At 44.2% G+C, this 22,820-nt stretch overlaps 1 protein-coding gene across 1 annotated transcript; it reads right to left on the bottom strand.

Annotated features, from left to right (window-relative positions):
• Positions 1-428: 428 nt before the first annotated feature.
• Positions 429-21,959, bottom strand: LOC122560476 (beta-1,3-N-acetylglucosaminyltransferase lunatic fringe). The gene is made up of 8 exons (XM_043711114.2): positions 21,311-21,959; positions 7,396-7,444; positions 6,254-6,356; positions 4,630-4,783; positions 4,212-4,297; positions 3,629-3,794; positions 3,458-3,543; positions 429-2,513 (listed from the first exon to the last, which is right to left on the bottom strand). Exons 1-8 carry the CDS (start codon positions 21,722-21,724, stop codon positions 2,447-2,449), a joined length of 1,125 nt encoding a protein of 374 aa, XP_043567049.1. The 5' UTR covers positions 21,725-21,959; the 3' UTR covers positions 429-2,446.
• Between the last annotated feature and the right edge of the window lie 861 nt (positions 21,960-22,820).

Consider the following 22,820-nt stretch of genomic DNA (forward strand, 5'->3'; position numbering starts at 1 on the left):
ATACTACCTCCCTTATAGCTGTTATCAGCTTTAATGCTGCCAATTTTAGCAAAGTGGTTTTGCAAAAATGTCAAGTTGGTCAAATGGAATATCCACATAAGGTACAGTCAAATTAGATAATCAATGAATACTCAGCTATGAAATGCAAACTGTAATATTAAACTTTGAACAATATATCAGATTTGAACAATATATTACATGTAATGTAATCTAATCTAATATATCAGATTTGCAAGGGCACATATTTGGGGACACTGCTTTCCAGCGTTGTTTCTTTATTCTCTGAACATGCCAGATAGCAGAATGCATTTGATTGAACCTTTACACAGCACAAGCCTCAGTACAACTTGCAGAGCTGCTTAGAAAGCAACAGAGACCATTAGAGACCCTCCCCAGGATTATCAAGAAGTGAGACAAGGAGGTAGCACTTCCAACCAATAAAATCCTTTATTAGAAAGGAAAGGATGTGTATCCATCAGCTTTCATTGTAACCATTCAGGGTCCACCCCAAGTGCCAGTAATTGTATTTACAGTGTTTTACAGTCACTCATTTCCAGATACTGGAGTATAAATAAGAAGCAATTAATTCTAAGAGTTCAAACATCACGTTTTTACACATCAGAAAGATCTGATTATTAAGTAATTGTTTCAAATATACAGCCATACAAAAGAACAGTAAATCCTGTCCAGATAAGTATATACACAATGCAAGTAACCCAGTATGGGTCATGATCACAGAACATGACTGACACTCGCTGCTCTAAGTGTTACACACTCAATGGGATAATTTGTACCTTTTATTCCTTCCCCTACACTGAAATCAAGAAGGAAAGGGGTGGCACATATCTAGGAGTCATTAAGAGGCAAATTAAAGGTTTAAAAGGAGGATGCAATTTTAACTTAAAAGATGATAAAAAAAAACTTAAATAGGTTTTCACGACTCAAAAGTAGAGACATCAGCAAGTTTAGAACTGGGTCTTACAGATCAGGAACCCATCAAACCTAAACTCTGATCTGCCCAGCACAAGTTGCTCTCAACTGTTGGCACATGCTACAAGTAATCTCCGTGACATAGATGTCAATGGGGAATGCTAGTCCAGCACTGCAATTTCTAATTCCCCAGCCAGTTATCAATTACAAGCCATGAAGGTGCACGGAAACAAGTGAAAGATATAATTGAGAGCATTTCTGATGCCTCCTTCAGGTTAAATACTTTGTCAATCTAGACAGTGGTTCTGATAATGTAAGTGGCTTTGCATGATCTGACCCTCAATTTAAAAAGGGTGGGCAGGTGAAAAGAGCAGCGAAATCCAAGTGGCGTTCAAATTTTTTTTTAAAAAGTGAAAAATTAACATTTTTCCTAAAACCAAAAATATACTCTCTTGAACCAAATGTTGAGACTTGATGCAAAACAAAAACTCCTTTGGGATTTATAAATAAGTGATCTTATAAAATTTTTAAAAGTAAAACACTGTTTTGCAGCCGCTTTCAATGAAGTGCTATTTCAAAACATTAATTTGAAATGGCAAAACATTACAAATTAATAGAATTAATCAAACCCCATTTCTCAGGTAGCATTCCATTAACTGTTAGTGCAGCGCATTTCCAAATTCATCCCAGAAGTGTATCACAAGCAGCCAACTCCTTTCCAGACCATTAGAAACCATCGGATTTTGAAAGGAGAAAAAGTGCTTTCACGTACAGACAAGCCTCAGCAATAATCAGAGGCCATGTCTAAGATCCTCCAGTAGCCAGTCTTAAACACCAGCTTTAACCACGGATAACCTCAACAGGAGTGCGAATGCAGATATCAAAATGGAAAATTTATTTTTAAAGGAGATCTCAATTATGTTTAATCCTGACTGGCACTTCAGGCGGTATGGAGACAAAATTATTTTCCAAGCCTAAGAATTTGGAAGTGACTCTGCATTCTTCAGACTTGTTCAGTCCCATGTTTTAGCATCAATTGTAATCAAACCTTTGAAACCTCACCACATTGCATAGCATCTGTATTTATGGTTCAACAGGCAGCTTTCCTAAGTCTACTGACATGATCCTAATGCATGTCACAAGGGAAAGCAGTGAATATTTAAAGCTGGTTAAAGGAGGAGTCATTTACATTCCTAAAGATTCGCCGATACATCAGCAACACTTTCAATTTCACACTCGGGGAAAAATTAATTACATGACACACACAATCACACATCCTTTGATGTCTGTTTGCCTTCTGTTGCTTCCTGTTCTGCTTGGACTCAAAACATGGCTTTGTTCCATACACGACTGCAAACAGAAGGGAGACACTAAAGGTATCGGTACATCCAGGCCGCACAGCAGCCTTACCACCCAGCAATGTGCATTAATACAGCTACACAAGAGCTTCACAGCCAGACATAGTGGTCCCCACATCCCCTTCAGATACCAGGGTTACATGGGACGAGGTTAGAAGTTAATAAGTAACATTGCGAGGACACCATGGGGTATCAGGATACAGGAGGCAATGAATTGAGCGAAACCTAGACAGAATCAGAGCAAAAAAAAATAAGTTAGGACAATTGCATGAGAAATAATTTTTGCGGCACTCAAAAGTTAGAATGTCTTGCAATCAGTTTCCAGAATATATTCATTTTCATTTATTCACAACTGTTTAATAAAAAGACTTGATACACAGTATTGAGCTTTGAATGGGCGACAGATGTTTCCTCTTGTACCTTTATCAACTTGTGCTGCTAAACAAATCCATCACAGCCTTTCAAAGAATAAATTTCCAGCAGAATTCACTATCTCAATAAGTTAGAGATCCATTATCGCTCTTAGCTCAACTGAAGCATTTGGCTCTTTTTTTCTGGTGATCTGTTTGCTTTGGCTGCTGTGATACCAGTTGAGCAAGACCTCTGCTACAGAGTTGCAAATGACTAATTGTAGCATGGAAAACTTGTGTTAAACTCACCATGTGTGGCCATTCTCAATGCTTTACTGTACTAAAGGTACAATTATATTCCCCATGCCACCCCTTCCAACCAGAATAGTGGGTGGGAATAGTGCTTTGTTACAGTTGCTGCTCTCTAGGTTCTCATCATTTATTTTAATGACAGTCTAGTCATGGGCTGTGCACACCAATATTTGTAATATGTGATTTTGGCTAGTGAACAGTTCCTACCCATACCTTCTGACATTACTGCTAACATTGTTTTGATATTAAGGGATGACTTGGAGATACAGCATGAAGTTAAAGGGTGGTTCAGTATAAATCAATACTTGTCTCTTCAATAGTTCTACAGTGAGTCAATTACAAAGAGTGGGTTAAATATAAAAAGCGAGTTTTCCTGAATAAGTTTCTGCATAGAGCACATTTCCACAAAGTAGAAACAAATTGATAAAAGACAACAGGAATGAATGATGGAAACTTTAATACAGTAAGCAGGAGCACAGGGACATCAAAATGGGATCTCTCACTTACCGAGAAGGATCCTGCTCAATGGAAAAGCCCCCTTTCAGATTAATGGCATTCCTTTTATTTTCAAACGTGCCATAACTTAGTGTAACCTGAAATACAGACCAGTCCAGTTAAAGACCCTGCTTGCTTCTTCACTGTGATTATTTAAATACTGAACAGCTGATTGGCATGTACCTGGTTGGAAATGTCACCCCTCATTACTTGTTGCAGGTTCTCCAAGTGAGAGTGAAACAGGTTACTCCGAATCAATTTCACTCCCAGAATGGCCTCGATAATGTAACCAATGGTGCAATCATCAGGAAGACGGATTTTCTCCGCAGTGTTAATGAAGTGACCTCCACTATGGAGAATTGGGAAAAACAATAAGGTTAGGGTTAGGCACATTGCAACCTATTCAACACAGCAATCCCCAGCTTTCGGGTCAAGGATCGGGAACCACAACAAAGAGTTTGATTTCAAATTGCATCTTAAAAACTGGTTGAATTACGTTAGTTACGTAGATTTTTAAAGCCAAGAATGATAATCTAAATGTTTCCTTTAGTCATGGTTAAAGTCTAATTTTCAAAACATAAACAAGGTCTATTAAAGCAAGCATGGAATATATTTCTCATGTCCTTAGTTGGGAGTTTAATTAAAAGGTGCACTATTTATAGTCAAACTCCATTTAAGTAGTAAAATGATCCCAGTCAAAAACAAGCTACAGATGTTTGATTTCAAATTGCAAAATTCTCTAAGTTTGGTCACTGTCAGCTCATACCTTGCCCACGGACTCATCTTGAGCGCCAGCCCTCGGCTGATACAGAATCCAGCTCCACCAGTGGCGAACCAGAAGTGCACTGGACGCTGCAAGAAAATAATGGAATAATTCACTGAACAACATCATACCACGCAATGTCCTCCCTGCCCCAGTGCCAAAAGCACCAACATGAAGAGTGAGCAAGATGCCCCAAGTGACCCCATATTCAGGGAGAGGATGAGTCAGGATGCAAACTCCTTCACAAAGGCTTAGTTGATTTTGTTGGTAGCACTCATGCCCCAGAGTTAAAATGGTTTAACTCCTTGACCTGAGCACAAAAATCTCAGCTAACACTAGTGTTGTACTCCCTCAGTACAGCACTATCAGAGGCATGAGATCCCATTAACCCTCACTCATGCAGTAGAAGATTCACACCTACCACTTTATTATCACTGATCCTCTCAGTAGCCTCAATGGGGCGATCCAGGCTTGGCTTCCCAATGTAAATGTCCTGGGTGTGGGGATATTGAGCAAGGAGCTTCACCAGGGCTCGGGTGTTCACATAATTATCATCATCAACATGACAGAACCATCTGCAAGACAACAGGGTGGCATCAGTTAACAGCACCACAAGACAAAAAACATTATGTGTCAATGGTTTACCATTGTTCACCCTCCTGGTCTTTCTCATTTATCATTCTCCACCCCCTCCATAGCCTTCTAACCTCAGCTACACTCATATCTGCCCGCTCACCCCTCCTCCCCCCCCCCACCGATTTGCCCTCTTACAATCTCATTCTCCCCCATCTTTTTCATTCATACTACCTCTTACTTGTTTCCTGACCCATGCCCATGTCATTTTCAATCCCAATACTCACTACCCTCGAAGATCATGGACTGATACGGACTGTGCAGGATGGTGATAGGGTGTAGCTAAAACATCATTCTCAATGTTACAGTTGGTCTGGTTTTGCCAGACAGTTATATCCAAGACAGATCCAACTTGTCCAGTTATTTGTGGGTTGATTGGTGATCTAGATTTCCCAAGGTGATAGTTGCCATTGAGCATTGAGGCTCAGTCTTGGCTCAAATAATCCCAAAAAACCCAGTGGTTGGGCAGGGATAAACAATCAATAAATGAGCTTTCCTACTCCCAAAGACTGCATTCTCTCTGGCAGGAATCAAACTGGGAACATGATCAATCTTAACTGCGATGCCCTCAGTTGAACATCCTGATAATATATACAGTCCAAAATATATGCAAGGCGACCATGATATAGATGAACAGTCGGGCGCACAGTTGAAGAGGGACAGAGGGGAGAGAGAATGTGGGTGGGGTGTGTGGGGGAAACAGAAGGGAGAGGACTTGGTAGCAGTGGGTGGGATGGGAGAAACACAGAGGGCTGGGAGTGGGACTAGCCTTAACACAATGTGGACATGAAGAAAAGATGAAAGGCTGTTTTTGGGCAGCCGGCATGACAGGAACATATTTCCAAAATCTTAAAATCACTTCCTGAACTTTCATGATGGCTTGAGCAGAGCTCAAACTGGGCTCAGGTCATCCATTCCATCCTACACTACAAAGTCCGACAGCCTGTGTCTGGAATGTAACCAGATTCCCATGGTGTCCGTCATTTCTCTGGCATTTTCATAGTCCTTCCCCAGGATTCGTTGACTTTCACTATCCTGTGGGTGACTTTCACTATCCTGTGGGTGACTTTAACCCATGAGTAAATTGTCCTTGTAGCTAATACTCATCTATGGGCTTGAACTCCCACGCCCATGTCCTGGGCTCAAACTCCCAGGGCCATGTCCTGGGCAGAGAGCCCACAGACTTGTTTGCACTTAATTATCACACATATACTGGAGTCAGCATTCAACAGTGAATCTGGCAGGGCCATCTTCTCAAGTTTTCTTGGGGGCACTTATGTTGAAGCCTCTACAGCATTCCATAGTTCCTCTGCTTTTTAGATAGATTGATGAGCTGCACGTGATTTATTTACACTGTTCCGCACCCCCCCCACGCCCCAAAAAGAGACGTAAAATTCCCCCTTCTTACTTACTTTTTCCCTGATTCAATAAACTTGTCGTATTCGACTGCCATCTTGCAAGAAAGTGCTTGCCGGCTGTGAGCAGCTGAGCAGTTTGTATTCACCACGTGGCCTGCTATTGGATGGGAGAAAGGAAACACATTAGCAACAATATCCTCAACAGGACCAAGTGAAGAGCTGCAGAACAACAGCAGGGCACACCACAAATATATCACATTCAGTCAGAAACAATTCAGGAACCCTGGGGTCAAACAATCGAGCCAAAAACAATCAGAATTTGGCTTCCTACACTGCTTTGGAAAAGGATGTGATACTTTGAAACTGTCCAAAGAAAATGGAGTAAAAACTCCAGAGGCACAAAAAACACTTGCCCCCTCCAACTGGTCTAGGATTTTGCCCACTCTGTGCAAATCCAACCCCGTATGTGGCTTAAGGATTGAGCTGTAGTGTTTGGTAAGAGCACAATTGAATTTGCAGACAGGTGCTGTCACCCTGCAAGGGCACTCTGCCTCCTTCCACCCAATCCCTTAAACATTTTCCTGCTCTCTCAGGACAGCCAGAATCCCTATAGCAACCAGTTCTTTATTTTCCCTCCTCGCTTTTTCCCCATTTTCAATTAATTTGATGCAAGGGCATCCCTTGTAGCAGGTGGCAGATAGTGGGAAAGTTTTCACTCAATAGGCACGGAGGTATGAAACACTGACAACTATCCATCACAGTCACACTTGGAAGCTCAAAAAGCAGGGGCTTTCACAGCTTTGCCCCACCCCCTGGGACAGCTGACAGGTCACCGCTGGAGCCAAATCCTGATTTTGTCAGTGATCACAAGGAGGACCAGACAACTTAATCAGACTCCAGTCTGCTAACTCACTCCTGGATCTAACCAGTTTCACCAATTTAACAAGCCACTACTACCCAGATTGGAAAGAAGGCTCATCAACAAGGGTTATGTCACCGTGCTGCTTTTGTTGTAAATTAAAACAAATTTTGTTGCTGAATTGATCTCAGTTAACAATGCATTTTATAATGTCATTGCTGGGCCCATCAAATTAGGGGTCAATAGGTTTTCATTCTCACCTGCCAACTCCCCAACATGAGGAAAGGTGTACAGCAAGGACCTTTTGTGATATCCCCACAGAGTTCTCATGGCTTACCTGCCTTGCTCTTCAACTCTTCATCTTCCCCATCAGTGAAAATATATGTCTGGGGACAAAAAACAAAGGGCACAATGAATTTCAAATCTACTCGAAGAACCTGGCTGATCAATTCTAAAGGGCTTCATGTTTCTGCGGCAGTGTTACTGGAAGAGGTGAAGAAATTGAAAATGGAGCACTTGGCTACATCTAAGTCTCAACTTATCCCTCAACTACTTTGCCGCATTTAGTTACGTAAATTCTCTAAATCCAAAACGGTAACCATTATTTTGTTGACAACTACACAGATCGGTAATCTGGTGTATCCAGAACTTTCACTGAATATTTATACAATGTGTCCAAATATTGTTATTTGACACATTTCTCCATCCCGGCCCCAAACAAGAGACAAATCTCTGCCCATTTCCACCTGCTGACTTTGTCCATTCCCCTTTGACAGCTTTGGCTTTTATTCACAGCATCACCAAGGCTGGGATCGACTGATTAATGCAAAGTTTATTCCAAACTGCTGCTTAAACAAGTCAAACAAGCTCGAAAATGTGAGGTGGGGGTGGTGGGAAGGGAAGGTGGTGCTGTTGGGGATGGAGGGTGAGGGGGGGGGGGGGAAGAGAGGAGGAGAAGAGGAAGGATTGAGGGGGTGGGGAGAAGCGATGAGAAGGAAGCCACCCCACAAAGGGCTGTTGTATTGCTCTCTGCTTTGTTGGAGCTTTCTCCATAGCAACCTGCTCAGAGCACTGCAGCATCCCAGCCTGGAGCTAACTGCAGACAAAGAGCAGAGGTGACCCTTGGGCTCCCTTAACATAAAGGCCATTGTAGCGAAGCCTGTCATCCAAAAGCACAGCTATTCTCCCAGAAATGGCCTTCGAGCCAGCACTCTAAAATGCCAACATGTTAACCATCCATTGATTGCAATCTACACTTTTTTAAAAAGATATATAAAACTTGAAGAGAAAAGGTTAGCTTATTTGCAAAAATGAAAGTCCAAGACAATCGAAGTGAGTCTTAAGAAATCTCATAAGTGCTTTCTTTCTCCGTCTCATCCCCTCAGTGGATAAAGAGCTACTCACCATCTGGGTGAGGCCCCCACCTGGCAGAGGTTATGGGCCACTCATCTGTGTTTTGCTCGGCATACTTAGCCAGCCCAGTGCCCGGGCGTGTCTCTACAACGGCATGGCCTCCTAGAGTCACTGGCGGCCCAGCACTCACTTTCATGTGGCTTTGGCCCGGGGCCAAGGACTGGCTGCGTCTTTCAGCCCACGAGCCGCTCACCTCCCTGGTTGAATAAAAGGGGCTAGTTCAGGCGGCGGCTCACAGAATTCGAGCTGCCGCTGGGTTTGCAGTGGGGGTGGAGCTGGGACCGTGAGGAGACTGACTACCAGGCAAGGCAGCTGAGGATTCACCCCACCCACGGGGAGAGGTGGGGAGGACAAATACCTCAAGAGGGGTGGGGATTGCAACACCATCTGTCGAGCTCAGGGAGCACACCGATACGGGGCAGAGGGAGGGAAAGCAAACAAAACAAGTGAAGGGGGGGGGGGGGGAAACTAATAGCATAAATCTGCTGCACTAGCCCCTGTGTATTCAAGGCACGCAGGGCTTCGGTAAACTCTCTTCACAATGGCAAGGATTCCGCGCTTGAATGAAGTCGCCAGCGAGGAAACTAAAAGCATGTTTAACCGATTAGCATACAGCTGAGCAATTTACACAAAAGGGAGAAAGGGAGGGGTAGGGACAGGAGGGCGGGTGGTGTTGGAGGAAGGCAGCACTTTAGTTAAAGTCTTGGCCACCTGCTCGTTCCATTACCAGCTTTTCACCTAACAATGCACATTGTGCTTGGATCAGTAACACAGCGGCAATGTGTGGACCTTATTTGTTGGGAGAAACTGACGGAATGTGGGATGAACTGTTGAGAAGATTTAGCTGTTTATGAATTAACCCTTCCCCTACTGCCGCGCATTCTATGTCGATCCTGTTAATTCTAAAAATATCCAACTGCAAATATCACAGGTTGATAAAGGGAAAACGTGCCAGACCAGCTATAACATTTCACAATAATTCATTCTTATCTGGGAATGCTTAATCCGTTTATCATGTACAAATATAGTTGAATGCTAAATTGTTTAAAACAAACTAATGGGTAAATAAAACTAATGGCAGCCACCTTAAAGCTACATATTTACATGGTGCCTCAGTGCTGAGGGTACATCAGCTTTGCTTTGGAAACTTATTTCCAAATTTCTCCTTTAAGCTCTCCTTTAAGCTCCAAATTTCTCCTGTTCCCCCAGAATTTGGTAACTTACCAGACACCAGCAGTCCCCCATAACTTGCGCAAATGGCAAATCCTCAGGTGCAAGCCAGAACAGCTGGAATGCTGGGAAACTAGTTAACAATGAAGGCAGCTTTAATGTGCCCATGCCCACCCATTCTGCCACCTGCACATGAAAGGTGCACAGACCAGCATGCAAAATAGATTGGAACAATGGGGAATGTCAGAGGCGCACATTCACCTGATGTGATTAAGGAACACCCTGCCACCCATAATCATGCCAGCTCTGAGGTCCATATAGCAACTGATATGAATATAGATCTCCCACTGGCTTGGCATGCTGCTAAATTGTGTAAATCCATAAGAATCCAGATTCAGTTACAGTCTATCCAGCTGTTAACTATTGGGGGATTTTGTTGAGTGGGGGGAATGGCGTAATCCAATTGGTCTCAGCACCCTTAAATCAGGAAAGATGACAATGGACCCAGTGACCTCCCAACTGCTAACCTGACACTGCTGTCTGAACTTGCATATTTGGGTATGTCAAATGCCAAACAATGACCATTTCCAATAAGAGACAATCTAACCACTGCCCCTTGGCATTCAACAGTGATACCATCACTGAATACCACATGTTCAACATCTTGGGATTACAATTGTCCAGAAATTCAACTGGACTCACCACAAACACTGGTGACAGGAGCAGGTCAGAGACTGGGAATACTGCAAAGAGTACCTCTTAACTCCCCAGTGCCTGCCCACCATCTACAAGGCACAAGTCAAGAGTGTGATGGAATACTCCCCACTTGTCTGGATGGGTGCAGCTCCAACAATGTTCAAGATACTTGAACCCATCTAGGGCAAAGCAAGCCACTTATTTGCCACCACATTCACAAACATCCAGTCCCACCACAACTGACGCACAGTTGCACCATGATATACCCTGTAAGATGTGTTGCAGAAATTCACCAAAGATTCTTGGACAGCACCTTCAAAACCCATGTCCACGCCCAACTAAAAAGGAACATCTTTACCTGCAAGTTCCCCTCCAAGTCAAGCACCATCCTGCTTTGGAAATGTATTACTGTTCCTTCATTGTCATGGAGTCAAAATTGTGAATTCTCTTTAAAAGGGATGGAGAGTCTATCCTACAGCATAAATTGCAGTGGTTCAAGATGACAGCTCACCACCACCTTCTCAAGGGCAATTAGGGACAGGCAATAACAGCTGGCCCAACCAGTCATAACCACGTCTCAAGAATGAATAAAAAAAAAAATGAGATAAAACTGAGGGCTCTTGCAATGCAGTGGTAATGGCCTACTCTCTGGGCCAAAAGGCCCAGGTTCAGGACACACTTACTTCAAAGATATGAACAAGCTGATTACGAAACATCGTTGATAAAATCTGCAATGCATCACCCAATGGAATGGCCACCCCAGAGTCAAGTGAAGAATATCAATGTTGGTTTGTTGTCAGATAATTGAGGATTCAAAGGACTATATTGCTTAAAAGGATTAATTTATCTTTTCTATATTTCTGAAAGGTTGATATCTTTTGTGGTGGCAACCAAATGTGGACCTGGAGAAATCCAGAAACTGACCTTTACTGGCTTGCTCCGATTGTCACCAGATGTATCCAGGCACAATTCAGAGCTGCATGATTTGAGTTCAACTAACAATTCCAAAAAGAGAAAAGGAAAGCTGCAGTTAGCAGCAGCTTGAGTAGGCAAATCAAAGGGATCATCTGAATTTTCCTGCAAAAAAAATTCTGTTTGGCTGGAAACCCAGTACACAAGAAAAGGCAACAAAATCTTGAGAGCAAACAGCATCCAGCTTCAATCCAAGAAAAAAAATGCTGAAGGCTGTTTCATGAGATTCCATCCATCTGTTGAAGAGTGGAGGCTGTGTGAATGACTGTCACCTCCTGCTCACAATTCTGAACAGAGAGAATCCAGCTGCCAACTTCTCAAATGCAGGAAAGGCTACGTGGCCCTCAAGTCTGCACTGTGGAAGGCAGCCGGACTGTCCCTGGCTCCTACAAGGACACTGGGGAGGAAGGGAAGGGCAGGGCTGGGGGCTGCAACGTCAGCCCTTTCGGAGCCTGCTTCTGAACTCTGCAGTTATCACTTCCCCCATTGCTGCCCTTCCTGCTGGCTCTGCACAAGCATTTTCCGCATCGGTAGCAAGCCAGGAAACTGGCTTCAAACAGCAGTCTTGACAGGGGAACTCATTTCATATAATTGATGTATCAAATGTTCTTCAGTTGTTCTGGTCTTGAAATATTCACTCAGTCTCTGTCTGCATGTGCTGAGTTGCCCCAGCACTTTATTTTTATTTCAGATCTTCAGCAGCTGCAGTATTTTGCCTTCATTGCATTTTTTAAAAAAATCTTCAAAAATGCGTCATTTTACCCTCTGTTTCTTTTCTTGCTTCCAAGTTCAGTTTAATTTGATGTTACGCACTCCAGCCTACCTGGTTCTACTGCAGCAGGGTTAAAATCAACTAGGTAAAAACAATGACTGCAGATACTGGAAACCAACAGACTGGTTACCATTCAAGTTAATCAACTATAATTAGCTCAATCATAGATTGAGTGCACAGGATTCGAGTTAAACACTGTCTGCTGTGCCTGCAAGTTCTTGTTCTCATTCCTGCCCTTAAGCATTAATATTGCTGTTGGCACATCTACACCTTTGAAAGTGGGAGTCATCTGCAGAGCTGAAGCCTGTTTCCCCGGGTGTTACAATTCTGTGAGCAAATAAACATAGTAATACCAACATAAAAGAATGAACCCACAATCATTCAGTTGAACCTACACTTCTGGTGAACTGCCACACTCAATAGCCTTTACTTCAGTCAGTGGCATAAAAATTGCCCTCAGCTTAACGTGTGGCTCATATTGCTTTATTATTCCTTCTGCAAGACAGAATTGTTTAACACTGCCACACTTCCACAAATCCAGCTCTTTCAGAAGAATAGGGCTTTCATTTTACCTGAATCCATTCACAAGATACTTTTGTGTTGAAGCAAATAGTCATTGTTTTCTGGCACTATTGTCACTCTGTAGCCTATTCTTCTCTTCCAACTGGGAATTACACATTGTTTTCTCTCAGCATTCAATGCAGCCAAGACAGGAAGGCACACTGGAGGAACTAGCAACAATGAAGTCAGCCAGGTCTGAGAAAAAGACAGGAAGTCATTTTCTGTGGATAAGCTCAAAAACAGAAGGCGGTGCAGGCAACATAAGCTTGGCAAAGCTGAAATAAAAAGGTCCATGTAAAACATGGACGCATCACTGCCCAGGAAGGCGGCAAACATTTGAAACAGTTTGACAATCTAGGTTTGGGTTGGATTGGGATCTGGATCCTACTAAAATCTGGATTATTTTCAGATGCTCACTTTTGAAGGATTAGGACTGTGGCAGATTGCAAATCAAGAGCAGAGTTGATGCTGGTGAAACAGGCCACAATAAAATGTGAAGCCAAGCAAACCACGCATAAAATCCCTACAGTGTGGAACCAAGACCATTTGCCCATCGAGTCCAAACTTACCCTTCAAAAGAGCAGCCCACCAAGACCCACACCATCACTTTAACTCTGCATTTCCCCATGACCAATCCACCCAACCTGCAAATCTTTGGTTTGTGGGAAGAAATCAGAACCCAGAACCCAGAGGAAACCCAAACAATGTGCAAACTCCACATAGTCACCAGAGATTGGAATCAAACCTGGGTTGAAACTTTATTGCTGGAACAGCACAGCAGGTCAGGCAGCATCCAGGGAACAGGAGATTCGACGTTTCGGGCACAGGCCCTTCTTCAGGAACGTTTCGGGCACAGGCCTATTCCTGAAGAAGGGCCTGTGCCCGAAACGTCGAATCTCCTGTTCCCTGGATGCTGCCTGACCTGCTGTGCTGTTCCAGCAATAAAGTTTCAACTTTGATCTCCAGCATCTGCAGACCTCACTTTCTCATCAAACCTGGGTCCCAAGCACAGAGATAGCAGTACTAACCACTGAACCAGTGCCACCTCCTATCTACAAATTAAGACAAATATGACAATATTATGTGCTGAAAATCTAGTTGAGTAACCTAACAGCTTTGGTGACACAAAATGCAAACTCCCAGCTTTGCTTGAGACAGTTGGCAGGCTGGCTGGAGCAGGATGATATTTTGGAAGGTTTCTTATGGAGATTTACAATAGCAATATCAGCAATCACAAAATTCACTACAAAACTAAATTAAATGCTTCTTGAGAAGGGGGAAACACCACATAACAATGATCCAGTAGAATCTTAAAAATCACATACCACAATATTTGGAAAGGCTGTCCATATATATAATGTACATAATTCACTGGCCTTTAGGATTGGATTGTACATTACAACAGATTTCATCAAGAATTTGAAGCAGTCTTTTTTGCTTTTACACACAGCCTTTGCTGCTTTCTGTAGTGCTGTGCTGATTTGCTGACACTTGTGTGCCTCAGGGCTGGAGGAGAGCGTGCCTAGTGAAAGCCGAGTCGATCCTCGGCTCATTGCTGCACACGCCAAGCCTGGAGCAGAATGCCTCAGCTCTCCTCCCAGTCTCTGACAGGTGAATTGATAGCTGCAGAGGGGAGGCTCCAGATGCCGCCACACTCTTGCTCAAACAACCATCAGCTCATTTTGCCACACGCTTTGCACATTCCAGCTTCCACAAGATAAACAGACAGTAGAAAGTGCTCTTTTCTTTTTGAAAAAAAGACTTCCTTAGGCAAAAGAGCCTGCTGGGGTTAAACCAGTTGGAATGGAGCTGGAACTGGCCGGAGCTGGAACTGGCCTGATCTGGCCTGAGATAGATCTTGGATCCACCGGATCAGTGTTTATACTGTACACAGTAAACAGAATACTGGGCTCCAACTGCCAAAGAGACATTGAGAAACGTACCAGGAGAGGAATGCAAACATCAACACAAGGACTGTTGAGGTGCAAGTTCAAATTTAAACAAACTTGCATTCAGTAGGAGGTTGAACTTAAAGAAAATAACAATCGGATTTTCACAGATTCTTTTCAATGTTAACCATAAACTTTACAAATGCTGAGAAATTGGTAATGAGCTGTAATGGCCACCTCTCTAAAATTCTAACCAACCCTTGTGGCCTTGTGAGGGCTCACACACAAAGAATGGGCACTTAGTACAAAAATTGCAGTGCTCCCAGCTCTGAGAAATCCTAGTAACATGAGCAGGCTGGTTCAGGAGAGATGGCAGGAAAAGCATGAGGATTTCCACTCATGATGGGAGCTGGGACTTCAAGCTCTTATTTGCCAGTGTCACTCCCTTTACCCTCCCAGATCTTTATCCTTTGCCATCCCACCAGCTGTTTCATTCCAGCGATGTAAACCTTTGTCTCTTGGTTTAACTAAAATTATTCACTGGAGTTAGTACACTCAAGGCAGCCACAACCAGCTCCTTCTGCTATTAAACTCCTCCATTGAATCTGCTTATTGAAGGAGAAGAGGGGGTGGGGACAGTGTGCTGAGCAAAAGACCGTAGAGCCTAACCCTCCCAAGGGATGCGCGGAACTGACCACCCTCGGGGGATATGGGGTGAACCAGGAGGGAGAAATTTATTTTGTTTGATGGATAGGGTGAAGGAACACTTGACAGATGCTTTACAGCAAGACTCATGGGAGGCGGTCCTTTCCAAAACAATTCGCCCCATCCCACCTCCTGCCACGCTATTCAATAAAACAAACGCAGTCAGCACACATGTTAACTGCTGGGATTTGTAAACAGCCCACCATCCAGCCATCAAGTGGAAATAACAAGGAGTGTCTTTAGCACTGTGCTTTATCCAAAAAAAAGTGCAACTCAATTACATTTTTTGCACATAGCTTTAGCAAAAAATAACTTACACTGTTTCCTAGTGACTTCCTTTCTGATCCCAACACCATTATTTTTAAATTTGAAAAAAAACCACACATATCTGAATAGAAGTCAAGAGGAACAATGCAACAGCGACTCAGCTGCCGCAGACTGTGTCCAGATGATACACGGGGGACCAGCGCAGGTGGCAGCTGCAAGGCTTTCAGAGCCGCCCTGGAGGCTCAGGCTGCACCCGACGGACGTTCCCGACAAGCAACTTGTTCAGAGCTCCACGGTTCAACTTTAGTCACATTTCAATTGGCTCTCAGCAACGCCGAAAAACTGGGCACAAAACTGTGCAGCAGGAAAGACAACTATTCGCTTCATTTAGATGTCCGTCAAGGACGACTAATCAGAAAGGCAGTGTTAGGAGCAGGATCGGATCCTTCAGCCTGTGCAAGTCGCTTCTGCATTTTAATTAGATCCGCTGATCTGCTCCTCAATTCGATTTACCTATTCTTTGCCCTACACCCCTTCATATATTTGTTGACAATGTTTTTTTCCAAATGACCTGCGTTCTGGGAGTGCGCGTGCCAGGTATCCAGAGGATTTAGATGAACCATCATTCTGGGAATATTTCTGTTGGTATGGGTAACTACAATTTTATGGTTATGTTTTTGTTGTGGACTCTCCCTTTAGTCGGAGACACTCACTATCTAGCCTATCAAATCCTTCAATTAGTCATTTATTGAACAACGTCATTAGGTTACCCTTTAATCTTTTATACTCAGGGATTGGGAGTATGTAAACTTCAATCATAATTAAAGCCCCAATATCATTCAGTTCTACATCCCTCCCACACTGTACAAAATTGAACACAGTATTCCACAGAGTCTAACCAGAGTTTTACAGAGTTAAAAATCACAACACAAATCTTAGCAGGACTTATACACTTAATGGTAACGTCCTAGGGAGTGTGTTGAACAGAGACACCTTGGAGTGCAGGTTCATAGCTCCTTGAAAGTGGAGTCACAGGATAGTGAAGGCAGCATTTGGTATGTTTTCCTTTATTGGTCAGAGTATTGAGTACAGGAGTTGGGAGGTCATGTTGCAGCTGTACAAGACATTGGTTAGGCCACTGTTGGAATATTGCGTGCAATTCTGGTCTCCTTCCTATCAGAATGATATTGTGAAACTTGAAAGGGTTCAGAAAAGATTTACAATGATGCTGCCAGGGTTGGAGGATTTGAGCTATAGGGAAAGGCTGAACAGGCTGGAGCTGTTTTCCCTGGAGCATTGGAGGCTGAGGGGTGACCTTGTAGAGGTTTACAAAATTATGAGGGGCGTGGATAGGATAAATAAACAAAGTCTTTTCCCTGGGGTCAGGGAGTCCAGAACTAGAGGGCATAGGTTTAGGGTGAGAGGGGAACGATATAAAAGAGACCTAAGGAACAACTTTTTGACACAGAGGGTGTTACATGTATGGAATGAGCTGCCAGATGTGGTGGAGACTGGTACAATTGCAACATTTAAGAGGCATTTGGATGGGTATATGAATAGGAAGGGTTTGGAGGGATATGGGCTGGGTGCTGGCAGGTGGGACTAGATTGGGTTGGGATATCTGGTCAGCATGGACGGGTTGGACTGAAGGGTCTGTTTCCATGCTGTACATCTCTATGACTAGGTTGTAGCCCAACAGATTTATTTGGAAGCACTGCTCCTTCATCAGGTGATTCAACTTTGTACTCCCAGTCCAACACCGATATCTCCAAATCAGAGTTTGATAGAACAGTGACATTGCTAGTCATTGATATGCCAATCCTCAAATTAAATACACTTTAATTACTTTTTATTCCTGCCATGGAGCTCATGGTGATTTCTATACTTGGACCCCAAAATCTCTGCTTCTCCAGCGGGCTGAGCTTCTATAGACTAGCAAAATAATGCATCATTTCTGAGTCGAGAGTGACTGACCTCTCACTTCCCCTGCTTGAACTCAGCAACAACAGTTCAAACAAGCTACTGATGTACTGGATAGTCTAGTTCAGACCAAGGCTGATGGGAACCAATGGGAGACTGCAAACGTCAAGGATGGGAACTGAAGGTGAGTTTAGTCATTACTTAATTGGAAACAAACTTTTAAAGATACATGTTTTTTTCTCCCCTCGCTGACTTGCAATAGTGAGGTTGAATGAAATGTTCTCAAAGATGATTCCAAATCTTAGCAACTGTCAGAATTTGGCAACATGGCAAAGTCAAATGTTTGAGTATCAGTTACTGCCTCTTACTATGCAGAAATATGTCACCACAATACTTTTCCAGTATATATTTTGCAATTTTCAGCACACCTCAAAATTTCACTAGTTAGCAGTGATGGAATATTTTCTCAAATAATGAAACATTTATTATTTGCTTGTTTTTATAGGCCACTATCATTTTTGATTTAAAGAATGCAGTACACTGTGTACAGGGCCCATATACATCATTATCGTTGCTTACATCACAATGATTGCAATTGGACTGTCACCAATACCCACAGAAGACTTGACATCTAAGACAGATACACCTTTTTGATGTTATGCAGGTACATTAAATTTAATGTCTCAATATGTCAATAAAGTGGTTATAGGAGTGACTATCACTGGTTTCTCCTGCAACTATATTAACACAACCCAAATCATCTACTACTGTAGCCATTAAAAACACAGCCAATGCTGGTCTGGCTGTGAGGAGGTGGGAACCATTTACTCTCCAAGCATCAGTGAGCTGGGAACTCCTTTCCATCGCCAAGCAACCTGACCTCCGCTTCTTTCCTTTCCAAATCCACAGCTTCGTCTCCTACGTTCCCATGGAAAGCCCAGCACAAGAGGCCAGGGTTCCATTCTCTAGTTTTAGAAAAGGGCTTTGTTAGTCTTCAAGGAGACAGCGTGAGAGCTGAACCACAATCACTCAAGCTCAGGATACAGGCTGAACTACTCACAAAGCTAAGAAGCATCAGAGGCCAGGCTAACAAAAATCTATCATAGAGTTAAAAATGAATCTTTTAAAAAGGTGACTGTCACGTCAAACCACAGAGCTTCAACTTGCTCAAGTGAAGCTTTTGTTAACTTGAGTGCAGGGTTTAAAAATCCACTAACATTAAAGTACGTGACTATCTTTCAGATTTTATGGGATCAACAGCTCCTGCTGGATAATGCTGTGGATTCTGAATCTCTCATTGCTACAGCCATAAAGAACAAACGGGGCCTGATGGCCAGTTGAAAAATTGACTCAAACACTATCAACCATGCAATTTAAATGAGGTTCTGTCGATGGATTAGTCCAAACAAAAGTTCTAATCTGATTAACACAGCAACGTACATGAAACAGCTCCTTTCAATTGTACTGAGTCTGTGATATTAACGGAAAATGATCTATTCTATTGATGTACTGTACCTCAAGCATATGTACGTAACAAACCCCTTCAACACTAATGACATTTTAAATACTTGTGTTTCAACCCAGAAGCTGCTGTAACTACATTCAGCAGGTACAAAACTTTGACAGTGACTAGAATTCAATAGGATTTCCAATGTACTTGCTTTGGCGAAGTTACAAATTGCGACCCTGGAACTTCTATAAACCTCTTCCTACCATCACAACATTCCTACTGGATCCGTTTCACCTCATAGGAAATTTGTTTTAAAAAAGGTCCTAGCCCAAGTAATTTCCGAAAGTGTCAGGGCTTGAAGGGAACAATTGTCCCACAGTATCTTCCCACGGCACAGAAACTGTTCAAATTCTGCCGCCTTTTCTTGTTGCAACTATCGGTCTGAAAGCATGATAGTCAAATCCCCAGAGTCTGATTTACAACTGACAAGCGCGGTCAAGTCAAACCAAGTGAGCACCGGCACTAATCACATTACATGGCCCAATCCTCCGAATTCCCGCGGGGGTGGGGGGTGAGGGGGGTGGGGTGGAGAGGGGGGGGGGGGGGGGGGGGGGGGGGAGTGTATCTGAAGGTGTGCATGGGTGAATGGGAGTGAGGCAGTGGATGAAGTTTAGAACCAAATAAACAGGTTTCCATTTCCCCTTTACTGTGTGTAAAGTTCAGATATTAAGCCCATCTTTTGAAAAGAATTATTTGGGAAAGTACAACATGGATAGCGCAATTTAATCATTAGCTCTGTTGGAAACAGTGCATACTGTTTATCTAAGCAGAGGTTCTCTGCACTGTCTCACTCAAATAATCTTCAAACCTGGAAGGTTTGCAGCTCTCAAATACTCTCACGTTCCCCTCCTGTCTATTTCTTATTGTAGTTGTCACTGGTCCCTGGGAACTTAAACCCACGCCCTCTGCTCCCAGCCTAATTCTGCATTCAGCTCAGGCTAGTTGTTTAAAGCCTTTGGTTTCTGTTAAACTTTCTAATTAATCAGGTTAAGGCTGACAGAGCGTGGAAGTCCTCAGTTCAGCACTCCAGGGGTCCTGCAAAGACAAAGATTGTGTCCTTCTCTCTCCCCTCACATTAACAAGGACAAAAAACAGGACCTTCCCTCCTCCCTTTGTGACCACAGACAACATCATTTATTAAAAAGTATAATGTCTTAGAAATTACTCTTTTTTTAAAGCAGGAAAACACACACAGACGATGCTGGTTTAGTTATGGGCATATTTTAAAATGAACCCAATCTCCAACGCAACTCACTGTCAATGCTACTTCCAAATGAAATATGCAAAAAGTACAATGCTAATGCTAACAATGCCCAGGATTACCCACATTAATAGTTTAAAGTGATTTAAAATATGTAACTAAGAAACTTTAAATGCACCGTTACCACACTGAGCCGCTATCAGAATGGTTTAGTTTTTAATCTGCATTAGCTGAACCTGAGCTACTGCAGGGCAGATTCTGTGAAGTTAAAAAGTCTCCCCAACAAAGTGTGCTTGTGGAGACATGAGAACATGCACAAAGTGTCAGATGAAGCAACCTGTTCCCCATCACTTGGCACTTAGTTCAACAATAAACGTCCTGGAGTACAGGACAATGGGTGAACTACAGACTGAAGGAGTGTAGGAAAGGCGGGAGAACGAGGAAGGTGAAGGACTGCAGCAGAGAACAAACACTTCAATTGCAGCAGCCGAAAGTAACATAACATTAAAGTGAGGCTGCAGTGCGCTGGCTGAGTGAGAACACCCGGCAAATTCAAACCGGGCAGCCTTGCCGACAGGAGTGTGCCAGTGTGCCAGACTCCCCCTGAGGGGTGTGGGTAAAAGGCTTCACTTTCTTGTGCGGCTGATGCCATTCCATGCACAGAGGGGCAGCGGCTGACCACATGCTTCCAAACTCAGTTGCCTTTGAAATAAACTCGAAAAAAGGTAATTGTAGCCACAGGCAGCAGCAGGGTTGAAAAGGCAGGGGAGCCCGCTTGGTCGGCTGGATTGTACAAAACCAGCTCGGTCTCAGCCAGTGCCCATCTCTTCCCTGCCATACACCCATCACTTTACACCCAAACCCAGTATGACTGCAGCGTCTGTGCCCACCTAGTGCCAAACCTGAATCCCAGAGCCAGTTTCCTGGGCAACTTATACCCACGTCCTAACTATTTCACCCCCCCCCCCCACTCCTCGCAGCCCGTGCGCCCACCCAGTGCCAAACCTGAATCCCCAGTGCCAACTCCCTGGGCAACTTGCACCAAGTCCCTGCCCTTTCGCCGCAGCCCCAGTGCCCAGACTGTGCCCCCGGCCAGTGCTCATTGGACGGCTATTGTGGGAGTGTGTAGCAGTTGTTCCAGATGACCCACCGAGTCTCTCTCTCTGTCCGGCTCACCTGTTCCCGGCTCCGGGAGATCCAGGTCTCCAGCAGCAGCTCCAGCCGTCCCCGGTGGAATTTCTTGGTGGTTTTCACGGCGATGAACAGGTCTCGGGCGCTGATATCGTCCCGGAAAGGTTGCGGAGTAGCGGGCAGCTCTGGCTCCAGCAGCCTCCTCCCGGAGCCCCTGGCCCGGCTCAGCTCACTGAAATACTCCCTGAAGCTGCGGGCGGCCGGCTCCGGCGCTCCAGCCGCAACCTCCTCTTCCTCTGGCCAGGGGCTCTCCCAGCTTTGCAGAGAACGGCTCCGGAGCTCCAGCCCCCGGTGGCCGGCCTGGCCCTGCCCTTGGTCTGGCAGGAGCAGCAACAGTAGGCAAGTGAAAGCTGCAGCTAACAAGCTAAACACCACCTTCCTGGAGCAGCGCCTCGGCATGTTCCTCAAAGTAGTGTGTGTGTCTGTGTCTGTGTATCTCTCTCTCTGTACGTACGTCTGTATCTACTTGTGCCTCCCTCTGTTTAGATCTGTGTGGTGTATATGTCTCTCTCCCTCTCTGTGTGTCTGTCTCCCTTTCTCTGTGTCTATTTCCCCCAGACTCCTGTCTTTCGCTCCCAGTCCGTGTTAGATGTGCGCCTCTCGCTAATATCGCCCACAGACGAATACACACTCTCTGTGTCTCTTTCTCAGCTACTGCCCACCCGGCGCTGCGCCTCCCCCTCCTTATATAAGCTGTCGCTGGTGTCGCGTTCTGCAAACCCCACCCCTCGGTGCAATACCACTCTCAGGCCAGCGGGAGTTGAGTGTATGGCAGGATGGAAGCGTGAGAGGTTGGAGACTCGAGGTGGGGGAGGGTTTGTAACGACATTGCGAGCGTTCAACACAAGAACGTACAGTTTGTGAGTGAGTCTGCTGGGTGTGTGAATCTGCAATGTGGAATTGGTGACAGGGAAATTATTCAGCATTTGCAGTGAGGATGTGGGATTTTTGTCTGTTGTTCACTTATGGGAATCGCTGGCTGGGATGGTATTTATTATCCCACCCTAGTTGCCTTTGAAAAGTTGGTGGTGAGCTGTCTTTTTGAACCACTGCAGTCCACCTGCTGTAAGTAGACCCACAATGCCATCAGGGAGGGAATTCCAAAAAATTGACTCAGTGACAGCAAAGCTGAAAATGTGTTGCTGGAAAAGCGCAGCAGGTCAGGCAGCATCCAAGGAACAGGAGAATCGACGTTTCGGGCATAAGCCCTTCTTCAGGAATGAAGAAGGGCTTATGCCCGAAACATCGATTCTCCTGTTCCTTGGATGCTGCCTGACCTGCTGCGCTTTTCCAGCAACACATTTTCAGCTCTGATCTCCAGCATCTGCAGCCCTCACTTTATCTCAGTGACAGCAAAGAAACGGTGAGATATTTCCTAGGCAGGATGGTGAATGGCATAGAGTAGTGGGAAGTGTTCTCATGTATCTGCCCTTGTCATTCGAGATGGAAGTAGTTGTGGGTTTGGAAGGTATTGTGTGAGGAGCTTTGGTGAAGT

Source organism: Chiloscyllium plagiosum, unplaced genomic scaffold, assembly GCF_037043375.1.
Source record: "Chiloscyllium plagiosum isolate Xiang-an unplaced genomic scaffold, Cpla_swu_hap1 HiC_scaffold_20, whole genome shotgun sequence".
NCBI classification, from domain to species: domain Eukaryota; kingdom Metazoa; phylum Chordata; class Chondrichthyes; order Orectolobiformes; family Hemiscylliidae; genus Chiloscyllium; species Chiloscyllium plagiosum.